The sequence below is a fragment of the Watersipora subatra genome, chromosome 8 (assembly GCF_963576615.1).
Source record: "Watersipora subatra chromosome 8, tzWatSuba1.1, whole genome shotgun sequence".
Classification (NCBI taxonomy): Eukaryota; Metazoa; Bryozoa; class Gymnolaemata; order Cheilostomatida; family Watersiporidae; genus Watersipora; species Watersipora subatra.
Window position 1 is genome coordinate 61,557,276 of NC_088715.1, and position 21,358 is coordinate 61,578,633.

At 35.1% G+C, this 21,358-nt stretch overlaps 1 protein-coding gene across 1 annotated transcript; it reads left to right on the forward strand.

Annotated features, from left to right (window-relative positions):
* Nucleotides 1-12,804: 12,804 nt before the first annotated feature.
* LOC137402817 (uncharacterized) lies at nt 12,805-13,452 on the forward strand. The gene has a single exon (XM_068089324.1). The coding sequence runs from the start codon at nt 12,805-12,807 to the stop codon at nt 13,450-13,452; it is 648 nt and encodes a 215-aa protein (XP_067945425.1).
* Nucleotides 13,453-21,358: the final 7,906 nt, after the last annotated feature.

The following is a 21,358-nucleotide window of genomic DNA, read 5'->3' on the forward strand; positions in this document are numbered from 1 at the left end:
CGTTGTCATCATCGTCTTCGTCGTCTTCATTGTTTTCGTGGTCGTCGTAGTTTTTGTCATCATCCGTTGTCGTATTCGGCATCGTCCGTTGCCGTTGCCCATCGTCGTCATCCGACGTCATTGTGTCGGTCTAGCTATATCAATTAAAATCTAGGAATGAATAATGTGCTACATTTTGTCTCACAGGGCAGTGTTTTTCATTGAAAGTAAAAAAAGCAAAAAGATTTAAAAACAGATGAGTGGTGAAATTGTAGTTGAAAATTGAAGTTCAGTAAAACACATACTACAAAGCAGTATAAGTATATGTTAAGTGTTGCAGTATAAGTATATGTTTACTAAGCTAAATTCATTTAAGGTTAAGATTTAACATTTATATTATACTTCTGTATCAAAAGTAAGAATCCCCACTGTACGTACTGTACGTAGTACATTGTAATGTTAGATTTTCTTGCAGATCATAATCACTAAACACACTAAATTTACTGTCATTAGCTATAGTTACCAAGGTTAGCTTTTTGTTTTGGCACTAATTTTGAATGATGATGCTTTTGATGATTTTTACCACGTGATAGCATTAAATAATTGCTATGGGTTTTATACCACTCCATAAAGTATTTTTGCCTTATGATGTCAACAGTGATTTGAAATAAAATTTTCTATTTGCATACCTAATAATTCTTATTCTATTTTTTAGCAAAACAAACATTACTTAGCTACTACTTGCTAATTATTTTACATTTATCTCTTTGACTGGGGAAACGACCAAAATTTTGTTTATCGGTTGCGTTGGGAAACTTTGTTTTTACAAACGAAAAACGGCTACAGATTGTCTGTAGCCGTTCTGTCGCTTTCGGTAGATGTTTATCAAGCTGTCGTCTAGTAACAATTGTTGAAATGTTATTGTCCTTTTTGTCAAGTTTCTCATAGCTTATTTCTAGTGTAGTGTAATTATAGCTTACTGGTTAATGTGGTTTTTTTGATTTTCTAGCTTGGCTTGCCAGCTGTTGATAATACTTGTTATGGTGTGATTATAAAGGTTGGACACTCCTGTTGTAGCTGTTATATTGAACTGATATGAGAAATATACTGTCTCAACGTTCGCTATAGTAATTTATGTTTCAGCTATAAAACATAAACAAACAACAACAATGAACAAAGGATAAAAATGCTAGAAAATCCTGAATATTGTTGACAAGGCGTTAGTCGGTAAATTACAGTATGAAATGATTATATGAGAGGCGTTGCTTTGTGCTAAAAGCTAAATAAATCGTGACTCATTTGAAAAAATATAAGTTGGAAAAACTAGTCAAAATACGGCTCACGATTCAAAATGAGAAAACGATAGTTTATTTGATCCCAGGATTGTTAGTGATCTTTTGTCTGATCAGTATGATAATAATTCAGATCAGATGATGGTAGGGATGTAAACTCTGAAGTTTTTGAATAATTGTACAGGAAAAAGTGATCTTCATGGTAGCTCGGATGATGGCGATGCTACTTGCGTTAGGTACGCTGGGGCGTTGGGCTCTGCCGAATAGAATGCTTCCAAGCATTTCACACACAGCCAATTTTCCATGGCCATAGCTTTTTATAGTAGTACATATGTAACTTAATGTTTATGTACATGATGTTTTGTTAATAGAAATAAATTTTAGTTTGATCGGTGTATGTTCATAGAATACGAATTTTATTGAATTTTCGAAAATAATTTACACCATTTTTGGTTGTTTTTGCGGGTTTTTTCACTCAGACAAAGGGTTAAACCCCTTTACAGTTTATCGTTTTCATGATTTATTTCAAAAAGCACTTTTTTTATATACAAAGTTATGATATAATGTTTATACCGATTATATATACTACTAGCTGTGCAACCCGGCGTTGCCTGGGTAATGAAAAAGTATTTGGACAGAAAATTGATTTGTGTTTAACATCTATAACAACATTTGCTATTCTAAATTTCAAACTACATGTCATAAAAGAAGTGTTTTGTGTAGTTGAAAGAAATTAACAGAAAAAATAAAAACAGCTGTAAAGGTTTTCAAACTTTGTCAAACAGCTGTAACTTTCAAACTTTATATCTTGAGGAAATGGTTTTGCGCCGAACAGGTTCTTTTATTTGGAGACATTAGACAACGTGTAACTTCTGAGAATCTATGTATTTAACAGATTAATAAAAAATATGACATAATATGATAGTATTTTGTAGTTGAAATTTTATTGAAAAGATATCTGCTAAAATCTGCTGAATGAAAAATTAATATTAATAATTAAGGTTGAAAACTAAGTAATAATAACAGTGATAGGCAAATGAATAATGTTTAAACTTCAAACAGATATTATACTCAAATTAAGTTTACAAATGCAAGTTGAAATAAAAACGATATTGCAACAAACTTTACAAACTTATATTATAAACTTCAAAAGTTATACAAAGTTAATAAATGTAATAACATAATGTAAATCTATCTCTCTACACCTTTCTCAAAGTAAAAAGATGTATGTGAATATAAAAGAATGAGGAATAACTGATACTAACGATAAGTCTTACATTAAATTTTACAATAATCTTACAAATGATTGTTGTAAAATGTGAAAATAATTACGAATTACTAATTTGTTAGGTTTAAAAGGAAAGATGTGTAAGCTAATACACAAAGCAGGCACTGATAGGAATTTTTTTGAAACACGGGTTTAATGAACGAAACACTCCAGTGTTGAGAAAAGGAAATAACGCTTGTTAATATACTTTATCGCTATTAAAATAAATGATAAATAACAAAATGAAAAATATTCATACAAACAAATATGTTTTAATTTGAACTAAAAAATAACATAACATTTTTTTAAAGTTTTTTTAATGTAACAAATATTTTGTTTATATTTAATGATTGTGGAACACAAAGTTCCTAAATCAGAATCCAAAAAACATAATGTAGCTGGAGAAGGTATTCTGAGCATCTGGAATAAATTAGTAGTAAACTGAATGAAGATGATGAATAAATAGCATGTATGTAAACTACGACATGTTGATGCAATGTAATGTATATCTTTTGGTAACGTATAAAATCAGTATAAAAATCGCCAAATCTTAATTTTGAGATACAACATTACTCCAAAGGAAAAAAACCGAAGAAGCATTGTGTTGCATAAACTTAGGTCCCAAAATACTTCTAAACAGATGCATCGTAACCCGTTGGCAAAGTGCTTAAATAATTAGCAGAGCATGGGGTATGGGGTATGGGGTATATGAAAAGATCATTGGTCACTATGCCATTCTAGCTCACTGGTAGAGTGTCTGGATAAGACACTTGTTGTTGTATTTTCGGTATTAGTCATGAGTTCAAAACCATCAAGACGCAAAACTTTAATATCAAGACTTTGAGATCTGAATGTAGTCATATGATGACGACATACAAATACTTTGAGAAATACATCTAAACTAGCTGTACCACCCTGCATTGCGCGGGTAATAAAAAAGTCTTTGGATAGATGATTTATTTGTATTTAACCTATAACAACATTTGCAATTTTAACTTTAAAACTAAATATCATAGGAAAAGTGTTTTGTGTAATTGAAATAAATTACAAGAAAAAATAAAGACAACTGTAAATGTTTTCAAACTTTGTCAAACAACTGTAACTTTTAAACTTAAACTTAACAACTATAAAAGGGTTCAGATGTAAATGTGAAATAATTAGCAAGTAATTACTAAATTAAGTCAGTTTTGCTACAATTACAATATAGGATGATAATGAAAAAACCAAATACAAATCCTGAATATGTTGAAATAATAATAATAGCAATTCTTGCACAGTACGGTGTGTTTAACCCTTTCACAACCGTCTACATACAAAATTATTCTTTCTGCCTGCTGCCAGCCATTTTACTGAAAATTGTTGACTTTGTTTCATAATACGCATACAATTTTTTCAACTTCAAACTTTAAATACGTAGTCCTATGCAAAAAATTTAATATATTTATACTTTATGCATTGCTAAAGCTATGTGAAGCTACAAAGCTAGAACGATCCTTTACAATGTTTCTTACTCTTACAAAACTATTACTTTCATCACTATCAGAGTCAGCGCTGCTACTTTAACTATCTGTGTAATCATAAAAATCTGAATCTGAATTGGCTATAATGTCATCAACATACATGTAAGTAATTATCTGTTTTCTAACTTGGGAGGTACTTACAAAACTTACAGAAAAATGTTCATTTTCAAGTTGGAAATTCCCAAATAAAATTTAAAACTGCTTCATTATTTTAGGCTAATTTTATAAAAAAAATCTTCGGACAACACTGTCAATACTATACAAGTCCTAAAGACCATTGGCTATATTGTCAATGAATAATAAAATTAAGTTACTATAGAACTGCTGTGAAAGTCGCAAAATGAGGTCTACAGCAATTGACCATAAAAAACGCATATATTCGTCTATGGCAGTAAAAGATTTAAAATAGGTTACTGTTCCATCAGAAGATATTCATAAAAACTTTAAGTATGATGATACGATTACTTCTCAATACTGGTACAATTGTAAAAATGAGATATTGTAATTTGTCTGATCGAAAGGAGAGAGAATGTCAAGGCTTCCCACGGAGATGATATAATTGTCCGCACGAGAAGAATTGGCTTTGACCCCAAATATAGTAATTGATCCCTAAGAAAAATATTTCTTAACAAGGGCATTGTAACGCATAACCACATTGATAAAATAATCAGCATGCGCTATAGCTACATGTATATCTATAGCCGGAATGTGTATAGATCCACATACGACGATGATGACAGAAATGCTTTTAGAAATATACATGTATGTAGGCTATAGATAGAAGATAGATATATGTAATAAATATATATATATATATATATATATATATATATATATATATATATATATATATATATATATATATATATATATATATATATATATATATATATGTATATATGCATATATATACATGTATATATATATACATATATATATTATATATATATATCTTGTATATATACATGTATATCTTATATATTTATTATATATATAAATATATGTTATATATCTCATATATATTTTATATATATATGTTATATATATCTTGTATATATATCTTATATATATTTTATATATATGTTATATATATATATCTTATACATATATTGATCAACTTCTTTCATTTGATGTTGAAAAAATATTTTGATTAGTTTGTTTTGTAGCAAATCCTTTTAAACAAAACTTTAAATGGATTTTTTATTTTTTATTATTCTTTTATTGAAGCAGATTTTTTCTTAAGGCTCATATAGTTTGTACAATTACTAATTTTTGGATGCTTTTTCATTCTCTATCACATGAATTACCTGTTTAATAGTAGTGTCAAATCTTAAAGCTACAATGGCGGTAGATGTTTAGCTTTCATTTTGCTTATTATGGTCTATTTGTAATGCAAAATAGAACATTGCAGAGTTTTAATTGGCTTTGCAAGTAATATGGTTTATTTTTGAACTTACAAACATGGCTCAATATAATAATTAACAATGCAGGAAACTAGCCTGAGTACACTTCACATTGGTCTTATAGAATAACCTGAAATTATGGTTTTACAAATAGGTTTCTGTTTATACGGTTCTTTGTCTATCTGTATTTTTATAAATGAGTATTAAAACTAACCCAGCTACTTACAGCTATGCTCTAACCTCAGTCATTCAACTTTTTCAATTTAGGAGTGAATAACTGACTATTGTTGCTGCTACACACATTTTTAGTTTTTTCGCTTACCTCTGATCAATCAACATACTCTTTAGCCTTCCCATAGTTTATTTGTTTATTTATTTGTATTAGTTTATTCCCATTTTACCATTAGGTTCCTGTTTATACAGTTCTTAAACTATCTTTATTTTCATAGATGAGTTCTAAAACTAACCCAGCTACTTACAGCTATGCTCTATCTTCAGACATTCTACTTCTCCAAACTATTAGTAAACAACTAGATCTACACTATCTCTCTATTAACCAAAGCTCTGCATGTTTAAACCAAATCCTACGCTCATGTATTCATTTTACTCATGGCACAAATTAAAACTTTGTACTTAATTACTTGTCGATTGATGCCTTTTCACTTACCTCTGATCAACATACACATCAGCCTGATGATTATTATCTGTAATACATTCACAGTTACCTTTTTACCTTTCAATTGCTACAGCGCAAACATTCAAATCTTTGTTTATTTTTGGTTACTTATATGAACTACTTTTTTAATCACAGCAGGTACAGGACAAGCACTTACTTTTGCCTGTTAAGTTTCAGAATCTTTAGTTTATGTAATTTCCTAGCAATGGTGCATGATTACAATGCATTCCTGAAATAGAAAAATGCAACAAAATATTTCAATCAACTCACTCAACAAACAGTGTCATGTTGTAGTAATACTACTGTAGTAACACTTAGTATGTGTGGTTTTATGAGGTGGTGTAAGTGGAAACAGTTTTTAAAGAAATGTAGAATATCTTATATCCAGCATTTGCTCAATTTGATCTCTAAAATTCATTGAGATGAGCTTGTAGCTGTTTAAAGTTAGGTTATTTATTAATTACTCGTTATTTTTCTCAATAACTTGAAGTTTATAATGGGGTTATTTCAAAAGTTTGAAATACTGAGTCCTCCCAGTGTTTGAATAATAGTAGTAGTTTATTCGTAACTTGATTTTACTCTGATGAGGACAGAATATGATTTCATTTATATAACAATTTGTTAGCTTTATAGCTTAAAAAAGCATAAGTATCAAACAGCTTAAATGAATGATAAAAAATATAACCTTTAGCTTTTCAATAATAGAATAATTGATTTTTTTGCTTTCAAGTATCTTAGCATTTTTATATCTCAGTTCATCATGCTTTTGCAAGTTTGTTTTGTAAAAAGTATGAACAAAACCAAGTATGTTGGCTGCCATAGATAAAGATTAATAATGTTCCAGTGAATACTTCTTTTATTGAGATGGAGTGACTCAGGTATAATTATCGCCTCATCTTTGTAAGCAAATCAAGCTATTTTACAGTCGTTCACTAACCACAGTACCTGTATTAGCATTAAATATGCACTATTTGTTTGTAGAAATGAATTAATATAAATTGGTTTCAAGAAGCTCAGTTTCAGCTTAGTTTCAGAAAGCTAAATCTGCTACATTACATAAAACGTGATGAACGCATCAAGTAAAACATTATGAAATAGGTTTAACCTAAAATAATGTGGTTCTTGTATCAACAGTTAGTATGCCATAAAAAACCCTAAATATATCATCTGTTACTAGCAATTGTTCCTTGAAAAGCTTCCTGTTTCTCTGTAAATATTTTCATTGTACGCTTTAGTCAGATCTATTAAAAGTTTTCTTTTGTCAAAAACATTTTTAAAGTTTACATAGGTTTGATCATAACTATAGTCGGGTATTTTTATTTTCAAGTTACTAATGACAACTACAACTTCTTTGTTTATTACATTTATACTTGTCCTAAATACCTAGGATCATGTGTAATTACTTCTCTTTTATTTTAGCTTTGCTGGATGTTACTAGAATTTTCATTACTAAAAATGAGTAATGCAGTGAAACTCACCATATATCACCATACTCACCATGTAAGTTCTCATCTGACTAATAATAAAATCCTGTTTGATTCTCATCTGGCTATTATAAGGTTCATATTTTATTCTAGTTTTACTAAAGGTATACTTATGTACAATTCTTTTCTGACCGTTGATACAATCCTTTATTATTCTTCTCTAACTGATGGCGCACTCATTAAGAATTTAAAAATGTAATTTCAAGGAAGCTGACACGCTGTGTATCCTTGCATATAAGCCGCATATTAAATCTAAAACGACAAAATAACCAAACCACAAGGTTTCTTTATGTATGCATAACTCTGATAACACTCAAACAAAATGATTTTAGGCTAACTTAATCACAACAACTACAACTCAACCCATGCTAAGCATGCGGCTGGTAGCCTGTTACTTGCAGTTTTTTACATTATACTGAAAAAAAAATGATACATTTCCTCGAAAAATGCAAAAAAATGGAGTATATCATCATTTTTTGTTCGGAATTTGCTCTCATGATAAGAGCATGCAGACATAGACACGAAATAGCTCTTGTTTGATGACAGCAAGATACAACAGCAGTAACAGTCTATGATTGGTTAGATCGCTTGCATGTTTACGCACATCACAAAAAAACTTTACATGCAGTTTATTTTAGTTAATAGTACAGCTAATACGGTAGAAAAGACATGTCGTCATTAATGATAAAATAGTATAACATAACAATAATGGGTATTTAAACCATTTAAACAACAATGTGGAAGACAGGCTTATATATGCGATTGGTAGTATAGAATTCTGTTAACTAAATGCTCAGAAGTTGGTTTTGTAACCTGTTTGCCAAATGCTGTTCAGACACTCTGGTATTCGGTGCACTAATTTCTCAGCAGGTGAGTCTATACTCTGCTCTACAAGCATCTGTTCTCAGCAGGTGAGTCTATACTCTGCTCTACAAGCATCTGTTCTCATCAGGTGAGTCTATACTCTGCTCTCCAAGCATCTGTTTTCAGCAGGTGAGTCTATACTCTGCTCTACAATCATCTGTTCTCAGCAGGTGAGTCTATACTCTGCTTTACAAACATCTGTTCTCAGCAGGTGAGTCTATACTCTGCTCTACAAGCATCTGTTCTCATCAGGTTAGTCTATACTATGCTCTCCAAGCATCTGTTTTCAGCAGGTGAGTCTATACTCTGCTCTACAATTATCTGTTCTCAGCAGGTTAGTCTATACTCTGCTCTCCAAGCATCTGTTTTCAGCAGGTGAGTCTATACTCTGCTCTACAATCATCTGTTCTCAGCAGATGAGTCTATACTCTGCTCTACAAACATCTGTTTTCAGCAGGTGAGTTTATACTCTGCTCTACAATCATCTGTTCTCAGCAGGTGAGTCTATACTCTGCTCTACAAACATCTGTTCTCAGCAGGTGAGTCTATACTCTGCTCTACAAGCATCTGTTCTCATCAGGTTAGTCTATACTCTGCTCTCCAAGCATCTGTTCTCAACAGGTGAGTCTATACTCTGCTCTACAATCATCTGTTCTCAGCAGGTGAGTCTATACTCTGCTCTCCAAGCATCTGTTTTTAGCAGGTGAGTCTATACTCTGCTCTACAATCATCTGTTCTCAGCAGGTGAGTCTATACTCTGCTCTACAAACATCTGTTCTCAGCAGGTGAGTCTATACTCTGCTCTACAAGCATCTGGCAGATAGTTTTTTATCTCAAAAAGTAGGTTGCTAGTGCAAAAGAAAATGGTTTGATGAAAATGTAAAGCACCAACTTTCTTTTTTTAATTTAACCCTTTTTCACAACCATTCTTGGGTAAAAGCACCAACAAGTCCTTGCATGGCTCCGTTGTATTTTATCATTGTTTATTCAACTTTGTAAACTTTTGGTTGAGGACTTAAATTCTTGAAATTATCGGCTTCGCACTTTGAGCAAACAAGTCATTAATCACATTGAAATTATGATATTCTAACGTGATTTATGGACTATGTTGTGATATTATCACCTGTAATAGTTATATACATATAGCTACTAGAAGTGAGCTACTGTAATCAGGAAACACACTGAGTAATAAACATTTCTGTCCCTGCTATAGATGGAGTATATGGTGACTACAGCTGATAGTAATTATCAAAGAACTTGGTTAAATTAATCTTCTGTATTGCACATCTCCTCAGATTCTTATAAAGACATATCAGCTAGAGCCAACTTTTGATAATGATGTAGCTTGATTTTTGAACCTTATTATTCAAATTATTTGATACAAACTATTCAGGTAGAACATTTGCTTTACTAGACTTACGTAGAAAGTGTATTATACTGATATAGACAAACAAATGGATAGATTAGCTGTTACCGTACAAAGTGAACTGATCTAATGGGTTTGGCGCTTTAAAAACGGTAGATCTTTTTATTTGATAACACCTGTTGATTAACACAAAAAGAATGTGTGTGAAAAATTGGGAAGTTTTACGGGCTACTCATAATTCTGATAAACTTATTACTATGTTTAAATGCTCTCAAAGTGTAGTAAAAAGGAGTAGGCTTTCTGTCTACTTTAAAGTTTTAAATTACTCAGCTCTATGGGAAGTAGCTCTATGTAAGCAGTGTACTCTGTTCTAGTTAGACTAGCTTTATAAAAGTAGTTCACTCAGCTTTAGGTAGAATATTTTATGGGTGGTAGACTCAGCTTTGAATGGACTATCTTACCTTGGGTAGACTCAGCTTTGGATGGACTATCTTACCTTGGGTAGACTCAGCTTTGGATGGACTATCTTGCCTTGGGTAGACTCAGCTTTAGATAAAGTAGTTCTGTGTAAGGAAGTGGTTCCGCTTTAGGTAAAGTAACTCTATTTAAGTGTGATGTTTTAGTTTGTTATTTGTAACAACATTTAACCATTTTGTATTGAATGTGTTCAGAAATTAAATAATTAATTTTATTCTTCACTTAAATTTGGTATTTTTGAGACAAAATAGACAAAACTTTCATTTCATGCAGGTTCATAAAATTAAACAAGCCTGATTATAAATAATTTCGAGAATCTTTGCGCGGTTCTCTGTTTTTCTCAAACTCTGCTATCTCATAATCTACTATTGGATCATCCTCAGGGTTCAGCTTTGGACAACCTGTATCCTGGTATATCTTCATTGCCTGTAAAAATACGGCAGCAGAAATAGAACCTTGACTTGAAGGCTGTCAACATACAGCGACAGCCTACTAAGAGAAAACAACACCAATCTGACAAGAGAAAACAACATCTTATCAATAATGAGTTTCTGAAATATGACTGCAGTCAAAGCATTATAAACCTTTACAATATAAATACAAACGTTTTTATAATATATTTAAACAAAATGGAAATTAGAAATTATCAAAATTATTAAGATACAAAACATCTTACAAAGTATCATACAAAATTAAGATACAAGTATCAAAATGAACTTGTGCTTTTGGCCACTTATTTTTGCAGTAGTTGATTGTACAACTTTAGGTAAGGGGCTCATATACTTTGTTGTTGACATTCAAATGTACATAAAAATGATGTAAAAGGTCTCTTTTTGTATCATGTATTTATCAACAATATAAATAGATTTGAACTTAAAATTTCACAGTTCCATTGATTGCATGAAACAGAAAGTGAAACCAGTGGTTCCACTTTGTACCTGATAAGCATATGAAGCCATACATAAACAGAAAAGGAATCTCGTTACTAGTATTCAGTTACTTTACTCTACCTTAGCCATATAGAGTGCTTAAAACAGTTTAACAAAATATTGTTTTCTCTCATTGTTCCGTGAGACAGCTCTGAAACCTTGAAATTTATTTCAGTTTAACTTACCTTTTGGGTGGAATGAAATCTTGTAGGCTTAATGATGGTAACCAAGACACAGCATTTTAGTCAAACAATTCATTTTTGTAACAAATTTTATGTAACAAAACAAACGTTAAACTTGGCCTGTCAGTACTGCAGCCTACATAAGTTTTTAAATATTCTTCAGTTTTTTTTTATTTGCTGCAAGCTAATAAAACTTTGGTATCAGGTCACTTACCCCCTGGCCACTAACCCCCCGGCCATATACCCTCGGTCATTTACCCCCTGGCTAAATACCCCCCTAGGCTATATACCCCCAAGGTCAATTACCCCCTCTCATGATATCTTTGAAGAGTTTCCACTAAGCACTAATTATAAATGCAATACCCTTGATCTTAGATTAGATTCTTTAAAATTGAACTTGTAAGGAATTTAGACAAGTAATTATTCTTTTGATTCAATGAGTAGAGATGTCAACCAAGAATGGGTTGCATAATAGAAATGCTCAGAGTACATATCAAATGTGCTCAATACCCTTGATCCTGGGTTGGATAGATTCTTTGAAGCAGAACTAGTAAAGAACTAAGACAGTTAATGTATGCATATATAAGTTAAAAACTGTGTTGTACCAGTATCATAAAATTTATCATGGAGTTCATTACTAGTACTAAAAGAGGTTTGAAGTTAGTGTATGAAGGATTCGTATATGTGAAGCAGAAAATTTTAGCAAATGGAGTTGTGTCATATGAGTGGGAAATGAGACGGAATGATAAACAATGCAAAGCTAAATTGAAAGTGAAAGGTGAAGAAGTTATTGGGAAGACCAATGAAAACACACACGCCGTTTCTATTGGTCGTCCAGAGGCTCTGAAACTGCGTCAGTCAGTTAAAAGACGTGCACTAGACACTGAGGAAACTGCCCAACAAATTATCACTCAAGAACTTGAAAATATATCCGAGCAAGCTTCTACACATATCCCAGCCATTCGCACTATATGCAGAGGAACACGGAAATATCGCCAGCATGTGGGCAACCCCCACCCAGTTCTTCAGACCCCTGAGGAGATTGTCATTCCTGAAGAATACAAAGTAACATCACGTGGAGAAGATTTTTTCTTGTATGATGGAGGTGATGATGAAAACTGTATACTACTCTTTTCGACACACAGAAATCTCCAGGTTCTCAAAACTTCATCTCACTGGTTCTGCGATGGTACATTCAAGGTTGTCTCAAGTGTCTTATATCAGCTATTCACAATCCATGCACTCACTACAGACTGCATTCTACCCTGTGTGTATGCTCTTCTACCCAACAAACAGCAAACAACATATGAAAATCTCTTTCGACAGGTGATCGCATTAAACCCGGAACTATCTCCCACATCCATAATGATAGACTTTGAAAATGCTATTAAAAATGCTCTTCACACTGTATTCCCCGATACTACAATACAAGGATGCTTTTATCATCTATCACAGGCAATCTACAGGAAAGTTCAAAATGAAGACCTCCAGGTCCAATACCAGAATGATGTAGATATAAATATGTGTATCCGTTCTATGGCAGCTCTCGCATTCGTACCTGTGAATGACATCGTGGAATCATTTGAGACATTTTCAGATAACATACCTGAAGTTGCCCAACCAGTTGTGGACTGTTTTGAAGATACGTACATTAGGCGACAACAACGCAGAGGACGGCATGAACCGAGATTTCCTCACACAATGTGGAGTATTCACGAAAGAGTTGTTAACAATTTGCCTAGCACAAACAATAATGTTGAAGAATGGCACATACACATGCAAGCAAGCATCAGTGCCTACCATCCCAACGTCTGGCATTTCTTGATCATAATTTTTAGAGAGCAAGCACTGAATGAAGCCACCATCACCCAAATGATAGTTGGTGAACTAGCACCATCACAAAGGCCAAAATATCGAGCTATATCGCAAAGGCTACAGACAATAGTTGCGAATTATGATAATAGACCAGTTCTTGAATTCTTTCGTGGTATAGCAGAAAATATTGAAATGTAATTTAATGGTGGTCTAAAAATAAATGTTCATGCATGTAAATTACTGTCTGTTTGTATTAAAATTCAATTTTGCGATTAGTTTGTAAATAAATGCATTTATTTTTAAGTTTCTTTTTAATTATTCATTATTAACTACTAATTAAACCATGACCAATTAGCAAGTGGTTCATGTGATTTAAACCAAAAATTAACTGATTTAAGTTAAACTGTATTATGTGTTATGTGAATGTAATTGACCTGGGGGTAAGTGACCTGAGGGTATATAGCCTAGGGGGTATGTGACCTGGGGGCAAGTGGCCAGGGGGTAAGTGACCTAAAACCAAAACTTTTGCAGTCATTTAAATATTATCTCATCAGCCTGAGGGTGATGAAAGAATTTACGATAGGCTTTTGTATGTCTTACTTTCTCATAAAGGTCAAGGTTCACGTCTGAGTTGCATTAAAAATTTGTATGTACGTGTAAACAAAAATTGCGAACTTGTATGTGACAGGGATGAAATAATTACAAAATAAACAAGTTTCTTTTGATAAATTTGCTAGTTTCACATACATTAACTTGAACATGGTTGAATTTATTTTGTTATCAAAATAGATCCAGTAACTGTAAATTATGTTGAACCTATTTACTTTTTTCTAACTGCAAAATTAAATAGTCTTTTTTCTAGCTGTTAAAATTACTATTACTTAATGTGCAAACAAAAACATAGTAAATCATTTCATATTTAGAAATTAAAGTTTTTTCACTCATTCTTTGCATAAAGTTTTGGCTCAGCTTATTATTTAGCTGTGCAAAACTACAGTTTTTGTCTTCTATGTTAGAGTAATTAATTATTCTATGTATAAGCAGAATTTTATATCTTTGTGTTTATCAAAATTTTTTCTCTGGTACTTTTTAAATCCCTGCAAAAATAATCTGCAAATGGATTTTATGCTCAGGCTGGCTGAAACTTTACTCTATCATAAACAGCAAATCTTCCACAGCTTTATCAACACGTTAGACTTACTTCTCCAAACTGATTCATGATGTTTTGCCTTCTTCTCTCAAATGTAGGTTCACTCTTAATTGCAGTTTTTACTTTATGCAAGCCTCTTCCAACACCCGCCTGCTGCTCTATTTCTGCGAGCTTAGCAAGGTATACTGGAATCTTCCAGATATCATAGCAAGCCTGAAGTACATGGAGAGAATTATAGGTCACATTTTTGCTTATATAATGGTAGAATTTGGATTTTTAGGCGTATACTAGATGGATTCATTTGTTCAATACAAATTATACTCAGAGCTAAAAGCGTAAGAGCCGGTCAACAAAGGCTCAAGTAAGGAGGTAAATCAAAGATTTTATAGACAGCTAGTAAAAGTGAACCTGGTTAAGTTTTTACAGAATGGTTTGGTAAAGATCCTGTTCATTTGTATAAATGTCATGGTCAAGCAGCAACATAGCGACTGCTTCAGCAGTTAACGAGAGTGCTTAGTCATAGTCACTCTAGTAGCCTTAAGTGTAGATTGTGTCTTTTTGAGCTCATTGAACTATTATTTTCTCTTTAATATATTGTAAGGTCTGAACTTCAGGGCACTATTCCAAAGTGGTGTAGGTAGGGGCTAAGAAGATGTTTGAAAGCAACAGATTTTTGGCAGTCTGATACTGCGTCATTCACTTAGTGTGAGTTGAGTCTTTTTTTATATTTTCTGTTTTTTTAACAACAATCTATTTCGGCTTGTCTATTTGTTGTTTCCTTTATTTTGCTAGCTGATATGCAAGCAAAATAAGATTCTTATCAGTAGATAAAGGCCACTGCTAGCAGAATTAGTGGTATGGGTACCTCAGGTGTACTGAAGGCTCAAATTGAGGTCAAAATCTATGCAGTAGAATTTGGCACTAAACAATCGACTTTAGATGGTTCAAGGTTATCAGAAAATATGGGTGTTCTCAGTGGGCCTGTTCTTCTGCTTGTAGATACTAGTGTGGTGACTAGCATCCTTAATCAAGCCTAAAGTATAATTTTAGATTACTGAGGGAGTGGTTAGCTCTTTTTACCAGAGATGCCAGAGGTGGAAGTAACCACCTAGCGATCACGAAGACTAAATTATTTAAACTGACCTGTTGACATACATGATTGGTTGCAATGCTACCAAGGTGTATTTCAGCATAAACGTGTTAGAGGCTTCCCAGTGTGAAATCGGGGAGGCTGTGCTGACATTTGAAGATGCTATGCCTTTGCTGAGGGCCTGGCGTAAGTTTGTCAACTGAAAGCAAAAAGCTGATGAGCCTGTTGATGTCTATTTGATTTGCTTTAAGCAGCTCTGTAGTAGCATGAAACTGACTCATAACATATTGACTTCTGAGTCATGTTCTGATAGAAAATTTACCACTTTACAAGTTGGCAGTGAGGCAGAAAAGTACATACACTGACAATTTGGGTCAGCTTCGACAAGTGTTATTAAAAGATTAGTCATGGGCAAGGCTGCTGATAGGCGCACAGAAAAGGTAAAAAACTCAACAGCTGGTGGTTTTACTTTCGGCGAGCAGCAGCAAAGTAGCAGCTTTTGCTGTTACCATTGCAGCAATGTACTGCTTGTTAAGGATTACACAACAGCACGCCACTTCCAATAATGGCTTTTTGTTATTGCTGAAAAAAGGACTGGCAAAAGATTTGTTCGACAAGTGAGACTGATGTTCCATGCGCGGAGCAAATGAGCAACTTTTACGGTGGTGTGTTGTATTTGCATAAGAAGGTCCAGACTGGGTGGTTCATATTCTGTCATAAAAACTGGAAGAGACATTTTCTGAAATCTCATTGTGAGATTTTGGGCAAAGCTTACGTACCACAGGATAGTTTACAACTGATTGATTGTATGCCAATTATGCAGCGTATTTAAAATGATAATTGCTACCAGCTTCTGGTTCATGCTGAAAGTGAAGAAACTCTGGTGAGTCCTCAAGTAGTAGTGGCGCATGGTCATAGGTCCCTTCAATTGCTGATACTGACACATGGCTAATGGCTCTCAGTGTGGCACTAAAACGATAGTGCCCTGTTGTTATTAGGTTGCAGAGACATTGTTTTTGAGTCTTAAAACCAGTGGTAGATGAATTGAATAATCGAGTAAATTTGGTGTTAAATTTTTTCCTAGTAGTGATTTCATTGACCCCATGAGTAGTGTACATGTAACTATGAAAAAAGATTTGGCCTCAAAATATTTTATGCTGTGTCTAGATCCACACACCGATGGCAAATGAGTAAGGCATTGTTCCATCTCTGAACGACTGCACCTATTTTTCAGGTTTTAAACACTTTGAATGCAGTGCACTATAGGATTCATCGGTTTGGAATGCAATGAGTACGGTGTTTGGTAAGCTCTTGATTAGAGCTTGACACAAAAACTCAGGTTGGTGAGCAATCCGACCTGGTTCAGTGACTGTTTGGACAGATGTCACTTTTCTTGGCCTAGTGGATGGCAATATTGATAATACATCCTGGGTTAAATAGCAGTTGAATTATCTTCATATTATTTCACTAAATTTTATGCTTTTGCACAATGGAATAACTTGGTTATTGCCTGAGGTTTGAAAACATTTACAATTGCAGTAATGTTGTTGAGTGTTTTCAGTTTTAAGTTTTCAGCTAAATGCAGTCACAGAGCAGAATGCCTACTAGCATCAATGGAGCAAACAATGCCTTCATGCTCTATATAGCAGCCAGATTTTCAGAACACTGGATCTGGTGAGTGTCTGCTGAAAAATGACTTTAGATGGTAACCCATCAAATATGTCAGTGTTTGCAGCTTGCTCTGGCTTGTGAAAAATGCTCTACTGTTTGTGCTCACTGCTTTTCTCACCCCTTTCTTGAGGCTTTTATACTAGATGCTGCATAGCCTTCATTGGCAAATGCTGCTACTGCACCTAAATAAAATCATAGATATTGCACCAGATTTTGACACAAATCTGTGCTGGATACAGGTGTTTTTTGCAGCTGAAGGGCGCTTGACTCAAGCCAGCTAAATACAAATTTTTTTGATCACAAGTGTGCTACAATGGCCAGAATCTAAGCAAAAAGGTGGTTGAATTCTCAGGGACTCAAAGCACTGCAAAAAATTCTAAACATGATAGAATACTTGCATCAGCACATCTTTGACTTTGTCACCACAGCACAGCTCTGCACAAGTTGACAGAAAAAGAAAAGCTGTAAACATGAAGAAAAACAGCCATATTTGATGACTTGTGGAAAAAAGCTTCTACTGCGCTCATCTTGAGATAATTAGATTTGCGTCAGCCATAAATCTCAGACAGAGATGTGAGCGGATGCAAGGTAGGAGCAGTTTTGACTAAAGTTCAGAGTGAGGCAAAGAGAGTGACTGCCGACTTCAGCAAGATCATGCAGCCCACCAAAAGAAGCTACTGTGTCACAAGGAAGCTGCTCCTGAATGTGATTAAGAATGTGAGGCATCTTCGACCATATCTGTATGGTCAGCAGTTTTTGCTCCAAACCAACCATGCTTCAGTTTGCTGAAAATACAGCAAAATGAGCTGTCTAACTAAGTGGAACAATAATTGGAGGTTTTAGCAGTATTCTAATTATAAGCTACAGCACCAACATGGTGACACAATGAGAGCGCTAGTGGGTCAAGCTGACTGCCTTATGTAAACTGTCAGCAATACTACCTCATCACTCTAAAAGATTGTGGATCTACCCAAAAAGAGCTTGTTATATTGAAGCAGCCCTTTTTTATCTAGACTTTAGGGAAGCCAAACAGCTGTGTCAAAATTTGCCAGAACCATGAATAACACAGCTGGCCAGTTGGGTCAACCTACTGCTTTTTAAATGGTAGCTAGAAAGATTAAACTGAGACCAGCCAAGGCCACTCTAGGACTTTCTGACATGGCTCGGATAAAGACTTTAGGTGTCATTTGAAATGAGCCAACATAGATGCAAGCCACCCGGAAAAGCCTGTGGCCACCATGTACCGAGAACTTTTGGGAAGTGGAGCTGATTAGGGAGCAACTGGAGCTGAGGAGGAGTCAAAAGCTCTGGCTACTAAACAAAATTCAAAAGAATTTCAGAATAGTCTTAGAGTTTTAGAAGCTTAGACTTTGCCCTACGATTAGCCGAGATGGTGTAAAGTTTGCTCTCTCAGATAAACTGCTGTGTAGCAAACGCTTACCTTGGCACACTCTAGTTTTGGCAGAACGACCATTCACCTCCATTTAGGCAGGTACTGGACAGCGACTAACAGCGACCATTAGGAAACTTGTCAAAATTTGCATGGTGTGCCGAGCCTTAGAACATGATGAGACAAGAACAGCCGGAGAAAGGGCAAAATTTGTATGTCAGATGTCCCTGGCAAAGGTTAGCAGGAGACTTTGTAAAACCACTGCCAATGACATCAAAGAGTAACAAGTAGATACTGGTATCAAACAGTACACTTTACCTGATCGCATGATGATTTGGCCTTCTCAAAAGCCAAACCTTTAATATTAGCCAGCGCCCTGTATTAGCAGGTTTTCTGCTATATAGGTTTATCGAAACATATTTATAGGAACCAAGGAACGCAGTTCGAGAGCCAACTAATGACCAAGTTGTGGTAACACTGGCATGCAAAGAAGTTGCATATCATCACTAGACCAAAAGAGTAGTAGAGCATGACAATTGAGCACTAGGCAAATCACTCGAGGTACTGCTGCTAAATCTAGGCTATGAGAATGACAAAGTGTTGCTTCCTCAGCTGATGTCAGGGTATCAGGAAGCGCTACACTCAGAAATAAAGAGATGGCAAACATGCTTATACTCAGTCAATAACTGCATTTGTTGGACCAGCTGAAGTATTGGCTTTCTCCACACAGTTCTAACCCAAACATGAGTATGTTTTGAAGCCACTCAAAAAGCTGGAAGAGGCTCACAGAACACGCCGTCAGGCACAGATAGAGATCTGGCAGAAGGCCCAAAAGAAGCCACTCTTTTATTCCTCTGGCCGCTGGATATATATGCTCAGAAACCAATGAAGAAAATAGGTAATCTCAAACTACAGCTCAAATTTGTGGAGCTACATCAGATTATTCAAGTTTTCCCAAACCACACCTATTTGATCGAAAAGCAGGGACAGTCATTATTTCAAAGTGAGAATCAGCTAAAACTAAACCATGCTTGCCCAGAGAAAATAGGCCGGGCCTAACCACCCTAAAGTCAAAGAATGGAACAAATATAAAGGGAGCTACACTAATCTTTTTAGAAAGAAGTATCTCTTGACGAGGAAAACCCTGAGTCGATTTTGCTACTGCTAGTTTTACAGTCGAACAGTAAGCCTTTGAAGGTCACAGAAAAAGAGACAGAAAAACAGGTCCTCATCCACCAAACATGACTGAAGATGACATAGAGAACAATAGGCATCAGAGATTGCTGTCACTCTATAAGGCTGTGACACTTGAACTGTTTTATGAGCAGGTTCGGCACAATCCCAGGTCAGCCCGAATAGCAAAACAGCTGACTCAGTACAGGAATTAAACATGTCAAGAAGTAAAAAGGTTAGAGCCTGAAGCCGGCAAAAGTAACTGTGTGTTCATTTGGTTATTCCATTGTCAATGGATCATTAAAAATGAAGATGTTCTTAAATGGGAGCAAGTGTGTTATAAAAACCAGCAAACAAGCTGATTTGGCTCACTAACACTTAGTCAGCCACCTAGGCCATTGCTAACTGGCTGCACGTATGCGCAATCAACCAAACAAGGAACAATGATTCAAGCATTGGGAAGCAAAACTAGTTTTGACCAGAGCTGGTGCTGTTTGGATCTAAACTCAAGCCTCCCACCTCTGTCTCTGCAAATTCTTTATTTGCTTCTTGTAGGCGCCAGGCCTGTATCAGGTGGTTTTCATAGATGACCATTTTCTGTCAATAGTGACTGTTGTCTAGTAATTGACAGCCCCTTTTCTCTGAGTGGCTGTAAATGGTCTCACAGACAGTTAGTGCACCGAGTAGGCAAACCAATCTTTCCGTCTGGTTCTCTGTCTGAGTTGAAGGCTCAGGTGCCTGGCCCTTCTGTGGCTGCTTTGGCAAAGGTGTTTCAGATCAGTGCAGATCAAAGCAGATCAGTGCAGACCTTTTCCTCAGGGGTGGGCTGTCAGCATTGGCTCCGGCAAATCAAGGCAGACTTGGTTGGTTCACGGCGGTACGGGTCCTTTGAGTCTGCCTTAGCTCTGGCACCTCTTTTGTGGGCTTCGTGGCAGTGGACGGGGCTGTTGGCTTTCTCACAATCAGGTTGCAAGACAGCATCTCCAATTCAGATAGCCTTCCTTTGACATGCAGAAAAGACTTCAGGTAGCCCCGGTAGACCAAGTATACTACTTCGCTACAACGAGCGTCCTGACCTGCTTTTTGATCTGCTATGAGCTGTTCTCTTGACACGTGCTGATATTGACAAGGGCAGAAAGTGACATTCTGCGCTACAGGCTGCCAGTTTGTATATGTGCTCATAGTTACTCTGCAGAGGCCGCTTGTACCAAGCTCCTTCAGCGCTTCCTTTCCCAATCCTCAGTTCTGCTACTAATTGTATTGCTCTGTGTGGACAACTCCCTTTTTATGCTCTGCCCATAGCCTGGCCAGGTTTTTTCTTAGCCTCTGTATGGGTGGTTGCGTAGTAGTCAGCTACTGAATGAGCTTGGTCTTGATTACACACAAAATTTGAGTTGGCTCAGCCAGCTTAGCCTTTTCTACTTCCTTAATATAATTGAGTTAAAATGTACATTGACCTCTGAAAGGGCTTCGGCCGGTGAGCTTCTCAACATAGTTTTTAAAGACACTATGCACTCTGTTTTGATCTAACTAATGGCTGTGAAAGTGTCGACCAGATGTGCTTTTACTCTGCAATTAATCGATGCACCTGCGGAAGCAGTTTGGACAGAACACTCTTTCTAGTTGTCAA

Excerpts from the sequence above, each read along its gene's own strand:
- LOC137402817 (XM_068089324.1), top strand. The coding sequence starts at position 12,805 with ATGATAGACTTTGAAAATGCTATTAAAAATGCTCTTCACACTGTATTC.